Source organism: Hypomesus transpacificus, chromosome 21 (assembly GCF_021917145.1).
Source record: "Hypomesus transpacificus isolate Combined female chromosome 21, fHypTra1, whole genome shotgun sequence".
Lineage (NCBI taxonomy): Eukaryota > Metazoa > Chordata > Actinopteri > Osmeriformes > Osmeridae > Hypomesus > Hypomesus transpacificus.
The window spans coordinates 8,360,362-8,372,432 of NC_061080.1; the positions used below are offsets into that span (position 1 = coordinate 8,360,362).

At 39.1% G+C, this 12,071-nt stretch overlaps 1 protein-coding gene across 1 annotated transcript in view; it reads left to right on the forward strand.

The window, feature by feature from the left end:
- The first annotated feature begins 35 nt into the window (after positions 1 to 35).
- capn2l (calpain 2, (m/II) large subunit, like) overlaps positions 36 to 12,071 on the forward strand; it is a 29,707-nt gene continuing 17,671 nt past the window's right edge. Inside the window, exons 1-3 of the mRNA XM_047043460.1 lie at positions 36 to 357; positions 1,675 to 1,744; positions 10,429 to 10,547. Coding sequence (XP_046899416.1) covers positions 121 to 357; positions 1,675 to 1,744; positions 10,429 to 10,547 — 426 coding nt within the window. The 5' untranslated portion in view covers positions 36 to 120. The remainder of the gene's footprint in view (positions 358 to 1,674; positions 1,745 to 10,428; positions 10,548 to 12,071) is intronic.

Below are 12,071 nucleotides of genomic sequence, written 5' to 3' on the forward strand. Positions count from 1 at the left end.
CTTTAACTGTTGAACACACCCACTCCTCAGACAGCAACCCCACCTCACTTCTCTATTAAAGGGCACTCGTGTTGTCCAAGCAGTTGAGCAGAAAAAGTTCCTGAATTGAAAGAGAAGGCCATGTCTGGAATTACTGCAACCCTCCAGCACGACCGTGCAAGGGCCCAAGGAATTGGCACAAACGCTCAGGCCATAAAATATCTCGGACAGGACTACAATGAACTGAAAAGGAATTGCCTGGAGTGCAGACAGCTTTTTCGAGATGAAACCTTTGAAGCCATCCCGTCCGCTTTGGGTTTCGACGAACTAGGACCAAGTTCCTACAAAATCCGAGGTGTTTCCTGGATGAGACCTACAGTAAGTATGTTTGAGTCATCTATCCAGTTGTATATTTTCCATCTCAACGGTATGTTCCATTTCTTAGCCTATGCAGCAAACTCCATTTTTTCTAAGGCACATTGCTAAAAGGCAGTTTAGAAGTTTGATCATTTAAGACATACAACATTTACAAATATTAATGTCAGAGAAATGGGAAATTACTAGGATTTCAGGACAAGAATCAAAAAGAAAAAATTATACGTAACTCGGCTACAGAAGGAATGCATAGTTTGCGCGTTTGTCACGATGTGCAATTCTGTTGGATGGAATGTGATAGATTACAACACAGGTTTACTTAAGTGACACTCAAGTATCCTCCGAATTACGGCCTGCCCTAGGCTGTAGTGGCACTCCCAGCAGTCCGATAATTTGTTCCATAGTTCTGTGTTGACTCAATACCAAGCATACACCGGCTTTAAATCATGTCGCAAGCAAGCAAAAATGTCAAGTTCATTCAAGTGAGGAGCTTATTACACTACGTCATAGATCTTAATAGATCAAACTGCAGTGCAACGTCAGCGGTGTTGTATGTGTTTAAGATTTAATTATTGACCTGTAGATAATTGTCCCTTCCATTATCTACTTCTGAAGGCTAGTACATTCAAGGTCCACTCAGGTTTTGCTGAGGGTATTGTTAACCATGCCATTAGCAGGATGCTTCACAACCGAAACAACAGAAGCACACCAATGTATTTGGCCTTACAGTACATTACATTTCCTTTGATGTAAAACAGTATTCATTTCCATAAATATCCTGGTAAGCTTAATGTTTCACCAAAATCTAAGAATACCAAAGGTTCATATAATATGTATCAAATACACGAATTAGATCAAATTGTTGCTACTGTCATTGTCATCTAAGTCGTTATGAAATAATGAATGTAGTTGAGCTGTGATCTTTCCATTATTCCGTTGTGCCCACATTTTTTTTCATATTATAAACAAATTGTTCACAAGTCTGTGGATTATGTGGACCAGACACTCCCAACAAACTTGTTTCACACTAGCATGTTGCTGATTAAATTTATGATAAAGAGAGAGAGATAGCTATATAGGTATAACTAATACATCTATATAGCTAGAAAGATATATGATAGTTTCTGGTTTTATGGGTATGAGCGCATGATACAATCATTACAAAGAATCAGTCTTGTGAGAAACCAGTTGGGAGTGTTCCATGTCTGGTACATATAATCCTATGCCTTAATGATGATCCCTACAGAACTCTTTAGCAAAATGGACTTTAGCGTAATGGAGACATATTTATGATTAAACTGCATTTTCTCTGTCATTCAGGAATTGTCCTCCAATCCACAGTTCATTGTTGCAGGTGCCACCAGAACTGATATATGCCAAGGGGCTCTTGGTAAGGACTGAACTAGTTTTCGTGCAAAGTGTGCATATGGAGATTTGCATATGAAATACAGCGTCTCAGTTAATGCTTAAGCAGTATAAGTATTTAACAATATAAACTCAGCCTCACTGTTATTTATGTAGCTCAATTTATACATTAGTTTAGCTTTGGTGCCTCATTTTAGATTTTGTGGATTGCTGTATGCGTAACCTCTGTAGAATCTGTGTGTATTATGGGTTTAGCGCATATGATTCCTGTAGGTGTGACTATATCCATTCTTTGAAAAAACTGGTTTGGCTCCCCTCCCCCTTTCTCTCTCGCTCTCTCTCATTCTTTAGTGCTCTCTTTCACTCCCTTTTTCACACACAGACACATAAAGAGGGAATTACCTTGCCAACAGCAAATGAAAACCTCCCTCTAGATAAACTGGTTGGAAATTTGATATCCACAATTACACAAGAAAACACATAGGCCCACAGGACAAGCACGCATGTATACACATACAAATAAATACACATTCTTAGATAGATTCATACATTCTTACACAGGACTGTTGCTCACAGCAAAACACAAATATAATTGACTATTGAACTCTCAAAGTAGCAAACTTTTCAGAACTTAACCTTAAAAGTGGAATTCACTTGATTTATTTGAGAAGAATGTGTTGAGACTCATGGATTTATTTTCATATTAAATGACATGTTACATGAAAGAGATTGGATTAACAAATCTGACACTTGTTGTACTGTGGAAACCCTGTGATTCATCTAGGGTGTCCAGTAGCTTGACATACATATAGGTTCTGAAATACTTTGATATGTACAGTGCTTTAAAGACAAACATGACAAATGACTCATTCCAACTTGCCATACCATATGACTCACAGGCATTTGACTTAAAACAAATACAAGTGAAGTTACATCCATATCAGCAAGTGTTTTTCTATTTTATTTTATACATTAAGTTTTGGTAAGGTAGTGTATAATTTATTAACACTACCTTACTATGCACTTCTGATCATTGACCTTTTGCTGTACTTTATAGATGCACTAAGCCTACTTGTAAGTTGCTTTGGATAAAAGCGTCTCCTAAATGAATAAAATATCAACTGTAAATGTGATTTGTAATGTCACTATATTAATAATCTCCTTACCCTTACTTAATTGTGTCTGCCTGGAAGAAGAGAAGTAGAAAATCAATGGCAGTATGTGGGAACGTCTCTCCCATTTTTGCAAGTCATGTCATGTTTCCCGAGAACCGTGTGACAGACAATATAATTTATTTAAGGACCCATTGAAGACCCATTGAATACCCAAATGTTTTGAAAGCTACCCTGCACAAATTCATGCAATTTCACCTTGAAATTCCTAACCTTTGTCGCAAAGCTGACCAAAGCTGATACTCTGCCCTTTCTATTCATACAATCTCAACAGTTGGTGTGTAGCAGAGAGGATAGAGACTGACTTGTAACCTTATGCGCATGAGTTCAAATCCCCATTCAGCATTGTTGTTGGCCAAACATGAAGTAGCTTTGCTCTCTTGTTGTCCAACTCTCGATCTTCTACAGTGTACATGTTTATAATATTTTGCGGAGGAACCTGCATCGCTGCTTGCAGCTATATTTAATATTATTCCTCTTCTCCTTGCGCCACAACAACTCAACATGGTATTGGTAACTAATTTTCTAATTTTGCACAGTGATACTACATCTGAGTGGGTACCCCCACGTCAATTATGGGCAACATCAGACCATAGGGGGCGCCACAGGAAACGCCCAAAAGTCCGATTTTCGAAGTGATAGCATTTCCACCCCATTGCTCCAATTCTTCTGAAACTTGGTGTGCATGCCTTATTTCTCATGGCGAACAAAAGAGCCTCAAGGACCCATAAGGTCCGCCTGATTTATTTTCCTGTACAGTGATAATTTGGGAAAACCTTCAAAATACCTCTTCTCTTGAACCAAAGGTCTAATTAACTTGAGATTTTGTACAGATATGTATCATTGACGTATTTAAAAACGTTACTTATAGCAATTTAATAAAATACAAAATGGCTGAAAGGGGTGTATTTATATAAATGTCCACATTGCCTCAATATGTTTGTGTCACTAAATCAAATGTCATTTTGAATGATGGGTTTTCAAACCTAATAGACTTTAAGGTGACACGTCCCTGAAGTACCATAACAATTTTACCTTGATATGTCAAAATATGACTGAATTACAGCTGTTTGAACTTGGACCAAATCTGACAATGCTCACCATTGGAGAAAAAGCTTTTTTTGTACAGTAACTAAACATGCCAATACTCAACACTGAGAATAGCTCAACGAGCTGGAACGGTGACCTGCAAAGTATAAGGTCGTCGGTTTGATTCCAGCGAGACGGAGTCTGTCTTAAATTTGAATATATGTTTAGTTAAACAGGATGACATCGTTCTGAAGTACCATGCGCAATTTCACCTTGATATGTCAAAAGATCATTGAATTACAGCTGTTTAAGCTTTGGCCGAATCGAACAAGCCATGCTACAGGATATACAGCTTTTTTTTTTTTTTTACAGAAACTGACCAGAATTTCTCTGCCTTGCGGTAGCTCAATGGGTTGAAACGTTGTACTGCAAAGCATAAAGTCACAAGTTTAAATCCAGGCACAGTCTTTTGGCCTGTCATAATTTTGATTACTTGTTTAGTTAAACAGGCAGACATCATTCTGAAATACCATGCACAATTTCATGCAATTTAACCTTGAAATGTCAACCGTTTCTTAACCTTTGTCCCAAAGCTGACAAAAAACTAATACTCATATCACGCAGTCGGAGCACTGCTAGATAATCAGCGTCAGCACCCTTGGGTACCCAGCATGCAGTGCGGCATGTCCAAAAACGCAAAGACTTGTGGAAAATAGTTTGGTTACAACAGCCTTGCGAGGGATTTCAGTTGTTGTGTTCGTTCATTTAGATGTTTGTAATGTTATAGTTGTTTAGTTAATATAATATTGTTGGTCACCCTGATTGTGCATGTTGTGTAGTTTTATATGAAGAGAGAGTCGGCTGCTGACCAGTCACAAGTTATTATCGTAAGGAGTTGAATGTAAGCTCTGATCTAGCCCAGTCGCCCACATGACTATTGTTTGTTGTGCATTGACTGAGAGTCTGGATAAAGACAAACTCAAGAAGAATTTCAATATCCTATGGAAAGTTAATAATCAGTCTGTTGTCCAAGTCTTGATCTTTTACTCTTTTACAGTTTACACGTATATAATATTTTGCCGTTTTGCGGAGGAACCCGCATTGCTGCTTGCAGCTATATTTAGGTTCCTCCGGTAGGAGGGAACCTATTGTTATTGTTGGTATTCTTATTAGGTTCCTCCGGTAGGAAGGAACCTATTGTTATTGTTGGTATTCTTATTCTTATTACTATTTTTCTTCTCCTTGCAACCCAATACCTCAAAAAGTCACAAAAAAATTCTAATTTGGCACATTGATACTACATCCAATTGGGTACCCCCACACCAAATATGGGCCACATCGGACCATAGGGGGCGCCACAGGCCACGCCCAAAAGTCAGATTTTGACTTGCATTTCCATCCCCTTGCTCCAATTCTTCTGAAAACTTGGTGTGCAAGCCTCATTTTTCATTAAGAACAAAAAAGCCTCAAAACCCATAAGGTCCGCGACGATGGATTTTCCTGTACAGTGATAATTTTGGAAAACCTTCAAAATTCCTCTTCTCTTGAACCAAAGGTCTAATTGACTTGAAATTTGGTACAGATATGTATCATTGACGTATTGAGAGATGTGTTAGTTAAGGCCATTGAATCAAGTACAAAATGGCTGAAAGGGGTGTATTTATGTAAATGTCCACATTGCCTCAATATGTTTGTGTCACTAAATCAAATGTATTTTTGAAGGATGGTTCAAACCTAATAGGCTTTAAGGTGACATGCCTCTGAAGTACCATGCAAAGTTTGACCTTAATATGTCTAAATATGACTGAATTAGAGCTGTTTGAACTTGGACCAAATCTAACAATGCTCGCCATTGGAGAAACAGCTTTTTTTATTATCCAGTTATTGAACTTTGTGTATTCCATGCCTGGGAATTGTTCAATTGGCTGAGATGTTGTGCTGGTAAGCAAAGGGTTGTAGGTTCAAAACCAGTCAGAGGCATAGTTTTTAATTTTTTATTCTGACAAAACGGTTTCTAGTCTTCTGATAAATCCTCCGGTTGTAAAACATAGCAATGCGTGTTTATTTGAGCCCATCACAACACTCCAATCGTCTGTTTAGCGAGACTGTGTAAACCACTGCAAAACAAGCCAGGTTCACCACAGTAGCTAGCTACTGGAGGTCAGATGGCTGAGCCGTTAGGGAGTCGGGCTATTAATCAGAAGGTTGTTGGTTCAATTCCCGCCCGCGCCAAATGACGTTGTGTCCTTGGGCAAGGTACTTCATCCTACTTGCCTCGGGGAGAATATCCCTGTACTTACTGTAAGTCGCTCTGGATAAGAGCGTCTGCTAAAATGACTAAATGTACTTGTAGTCTACGCATGGTAGAGATAACGCTAACGGTTATCTCTAATTAAATAAATTGATTGTTCAGGTGGATCCCTTGTCTGTTGCACAAATTCGTTTCAGTAACCTAAGCCAGGACACATCCCCACTGATGCTAGGCATGATTTGAAATTCCCTTCAATGACAAGTTATGGCACTCCAAACAACCTTTTATAAAAACTATAAGTAAGTTATTCTTTACAGCAGCAACCCAGTCATCCTGTTGTCCCATTTTATAGGAAATTTATAAGCAGTTTCAACTTTGGCTGAATCTTACAACGCTTACCACAGGAGAAACAGCTTACTTTTTAATACAGTAACTGAACATGACAATATTCAACACTGAGAATAGCTCAATGGGCTGGGATGGTGACCTATAAAGTATAAAGTATTAACTTGGAACCCAGCCATTATATTTTGGCCTGTCATAATTTGTATTATCTGTTTAGTCAAACAGGACGACATCAGTCTGAAATACCCTGCACAAATTCATGCAATTTCACCTTGAAATTCCTAACCTTTGTCGCAAAGCTGACCAAAGCTAATACTCTGCCCTTTCTATTCATACAATCTCAACAGTTGGTGTGTAGCAGAGAGGATAGAGACTGACTTGTAACCTTATGCTCATGAGTTCAAATCCCCATTCAGCATTTTGTTGTTGGCCAAACATGAAGTAGTTTTGCTCTCTTGTTGTCCAACTCTCAATCTTCTCACTACTGTACCTCACTGTCCCCACCAGGCTCCTGTTTGGTTACTGACATAGTCACTGATCTGCAAATTTGCACTATTGCACTGTACTCCACTTAGGTTAGATAGGTTATAGGGTTGAAACAGGTTTTCTTTGTGCATTAGGGTTAGTATAGCGTACTATTTATTGTTATCTGTAATTTTAGAAGTTTTAGTGTTAGGGTTAGTATAGTCGTTTATTTATTGCTATCTGTATATTCAGGAAGTTCACTTATCTAAGCTCAGCATAGATGTAAATGTGTTCCGTGTACTTATATGTTATGTTATGTCAGGTGCTTGGGTTGTCTGGTCTTAAGAATTTCAGTGCCCAGTCTAACCTTGTGTTGTTCTGTGCATCTGACAAATAAAAGACTTGAACTTGAACTTCTACAGTGTACATGTTTATAATGTTATGCCATTTTGCGGAGGAACCCGCATCGCTGCTTGCAGCTATATTTTCACGTTGTTATTTCGTTCTTCAGTCAGTTTGACAGTATAACCTTCAAACTCTCAAGTAGCTTTTTCAGGTTTTTTCCATTAATACTCCAATTGATAAATATTCAGAATGTTTTGGCAGTAATTAAGGTTACAGTTTCAGTAACAAAAAAAGATTCAATGTGCAATGCATAATAGATTTTCATAGACGTCAATAATTAGAATGAGATGGATCTAAAAGATGTAACCTGTAATGTACTTTAAAATTATTTTGACTGCTTTTGCTGTATAATAATAGAAAACGTACATCTTACTCCCGTAGAAATGTATACAATTTTCTGTTTCTAAGCATACTTCTTAAAAGTATATCAATAGTGAACTATTTTTAAAGCATACTTAAAAGTATATCAAAAGTGTACTATTTTCTAAGTATACTCCTTAAAAGTATATCAAAAGTGAACTATTTTCTAAGTATACTTCTTAAAAGTATGTTAAAAGTGAACTATTTCCTAAGCATACTTCTTAAAAGTATATCAAAAGTGAACTAAAAGTGTACTATCAGGCCCGTAACGGAAACACATGAAGCCCCCCCCCGCAGAATAAGTCTGAGTGTAATGATGTAATACAAATACAGACGGGCCGAACAGGACCCAGACGCGATCAACTGAACTTTTTGGAACATTCTGAGAGCCTTATAATAAATGCACGATATCAAAACTCAAGCTTGTCTTGTGAGGGAAATTTATTCAATCAGAAAAAAACGCTTGGCGCACTCCTGACTCTCCCTTATCCTCTTTCACAGAATATGATTTAAGTGTAAACGGTGAATGGGACTTTTACTTTGACGCCCATAGAGATCGGGAAAGCAAAGGAAGTTTGGAACGTACACAAAACGGGCATCGTTCAAATAGCAACTGTCAAATAGCTGTGAAGTTTAATGTATTTTCGATCTGTCGTGTGAAACGTGTAGAAAGCAATGACTGTACGTTTTACACGATCATAATATGTATATAACTGAAATACAAGTTTTCTGAGTTATTGTAACTTTGATTATGTTTTTTGTATGTTTACTGTAAATAGTCAAACGCAATCGCTGCAACTGCACGATACTACTATGTCGCATACGTTAGCATGTTTGCTAATAATGTCAGTTATGTAATATATTTTATAGGCTAATTAAGCACTTTATCTACTTTCTCCTTTTTGTAGTTTCACTCCATTTCAATGTTGTCAGCTTGATAGGAAGTCAATAAAGAAGTAAGAAGGCACATTTTCCTGGCTCTTGGAAAGGAGGCTCGCTGTTAACGCTAGGAAGCACAACACAAACAGCAGTACAGCTGTCAAAGTATAACGTTAGCTAGCTATTTTCCTGATTTTAGCAGTTAGCCAGGGGGTTCCATTATCATCCACCCAACCACTTTCAATGGAGAAATGTCAGTTTGACGCTGCGCAAGGCAGATGCTACATACGGTTTGAGAGCGTATTTAGATACTCAAATCTCAAAGTAAGAAGATGTAATTTGGTGTGCAGCAATATAACATGTGTACATATCGATAAGTTACTTTCTTTCGTTGCTGCTGCATATCTTCTTTAAGAAATTAACAGAAGAAACGGTTGTGGACGATAATGGGGCCCCGAACGTTGGAGATTTAGAGTGGACGATAATGGGGCCCCTTACACTACGAGGTACAGTAATGCATTGTTAGCTATAGCTAACAGTACAATACCTGTCTCTTCTGTGCACCCTCCTTCACCGGCTGGTCGAAAAAGACTAGTAAGTTTTGTAAGTTTGGCATTTAATTCAGATTTTTTTTTTATGCCGCTTTTGGGCACCGCTTTCAAATGTGCGTTTCATTTTTCCTACAGTTAGCTACCTATTTGCAGCGGGCTCGCCGGTCTGTGTGACCACCTGACCTGCTTCGTCACGTCACTTACCTAGCTAACAAAGAAAGCACAATTAAATATACTTTTCTTCATTTTCATATCACCTCTGGAAACACTGACAAGACAATAAGACCATAGTGTGCATCCCATGTAATTCAAATTGGATTAAAAAAAACGTAAAAAAAACGTTAAAAAAACTATGGATTGTACACAGGCCTGTGTACTATCCATATTTTAGTATACTTATAATATACTTTAATATACTTCTTTTTTGTAAGGGGTGCTTTGATGTAGCCTGGTCCTAACCAGACCCTTGTACATTTCATTTGTACAGAGGGTCTGGGATCTCTCCATTGACAAAAGTTAACTTCCTTGAAGGCTGGTCCTCTGTTGAAGTTTAAAACTATTGGATCTGCCTAGAGCCACTCTGATTTGCCATAACCAATCGCAAGCGTTCGCCTTAGCCAACTCCTTCACCACACTGTAACGGAGCTAGCTGCCGTAGCTGGAAAATCAAACTTTTCAAGAACCCCGTGGGGAGGAGGGCCACAACATCATGGCCACAAACAAAACTAAGCAAGGAATATTCTTGCTCCGGCTTTAACCTATGGATATTCGGCAGCGTTGCCACAACCGCAGAATAGCTTCGCTCGCATCTTTCTCCGCCGCCATTAATGAACTGCTCAAACAAGTGCACGACATTAACGTCATCTTTCTCAGCCACTCCCTCTGTTCGCTGATTGGACCTACAATTTTTTTTTCTGGAAACCGACTTCAAAGTCTAGCTCCCAGACCTACTACAGAAGCAAAATCCAAATTGAGCAGAAGTACGTAGGAGGGTAGAGCCAGGCTAGCTTTGATGCTCCTGTGGCTCATTTTGTCTGGCTTATTTGTCAGTTGATGGAATGTTCTGACACATTCCTGCCTGCCATTACTACCCTGCATACAATTCATGAACGCCAAGTAATACCCTACCTTTAATCAATATCCTGCATTAAATCCAAATCAACCCTCCCTCCATGTTTAGCTGACTTCCTCTCAGCTAAACCTCTGAATCACAGCACTTATTCCTGAAATATTCATTGTTGTCTTTTTGCAGGTGACTGTTGGCTTTTGGCAGCCATCGCTTCCTTGACTCTGAACGAGCAGGTTCTGGCACGAGTTGTTCCCCATGGACAGAGTTTTGAGAATAACTACGCAGGCATATTCCACTTCCAGGTAAGGTACCATATTTATGCACAGAACCTTCAAAAAAAGTGATTCAATGTCGATACTTAAGCCATCTGTCAATTTGGGTTGGACTTGTGTTTATCTGACTGTTAATATTAAGTTAAATTGATCAGACTGTAGCATAAATAACTTAACAATCACTACCCACAAAGAAGAACAAGTAAAACTAGTGGTGGGCCGTTATCGGCGTAAACGTGCTGCGTTAACTTGAGACTGTTATCGGGCGATAAAAAAAATATCGCCGTTAATCTATTCTCAAAGTTGGGTTGGGAGCTGGGTCTATACTACGCTAGCTATGATGACTTTCACCTTGATATTTTTGCGCGGATGTTTACCTAGCCGAATTGACCTGTAGGGGGCGAGAACGAGTCTTCGAAACCTGTGTGTATGCCTTGTGTATGAAATTGTCACATCAAACGTGACGTGCTAACATGGATGCAGCTATGAAGCCGCCTGGATTGCTTCAGGGAAAAATGTTCAGAAGCTTCCCAATGGAAACCTCGACAAGACTAAGGTTGTTTGCACCTTGTGCTATGCGGAATTGGTTTACTGTAGGAGTTCTTCCAGTCTCAAATGCCACCTAAACGCAAAGCCCTTAGCTAATGCGGAAGATGCCGGGCCAAGCACTGATGTAGCACAAGGGAAGAGTCGTTGTCAAACTACGATGTTTAAGTGCAACCGAGGCAAGCCCATCAGCACAGCTCTATCTGCCAAGCTAACTAATCTAATAAACAGTTAATAAACACAAGTAGGCTACATCTTCTTGAACATAATTTATTTTCATCACCAATTATCATTGTAGAACATATGGGACTATTATTGTAGCAAAACAATTCACAAATGCACAGCACGATCCACAAATGCAAAGCACGATCCACGAATGCACAGCAAGATTCACGAATGCACAGCAAGATTCACGAATGCGTACCGCGATCCACAAATGCATACCGCTATCCACAAATGTGTACGATCCACAAATGTGTACTATCCACAAATGCGTAGCGCAATCCATATATGCATACAAGGAACCACAAATGCGCACTCAGATTTGTGTATGTGTAAAACATTGTCCAAATATGTAGTCACAAAGGCTGGCCTCTCAATTGGTTGTGTTTTTACATGTGACTTTTGCTACACTTCTGCCGTGGCACAAATCCACAACTCGTGTGCGTGTGCGAAGATATGTGCCTCGGTACCTGTAAAGCCTCCATACTACCAGTTGGCTGTATTGCGTTTCAGTGATTTTTAAGGCAACGTGACATTGCTGGGTGGGTCAAGCGGTTAGACTCGTCGTGGCTGCACTTGGGATGCGAGGCAGACACCTCGAGAGCTTTCGGTAAGTATATTTTTATGTTTAGTAGTAGGCCCAGGTGTCATAAGAGGCCTTATATTGCTCAGTAAAATACAATATTATTAGTAACACTAGTTATCTGTGAAGAAATAACTTTAGCTCCGCTTATGCGTCACCGAGCAAACATCATTGAAGTGGCACTAGCAAGCTAACCAACGCTA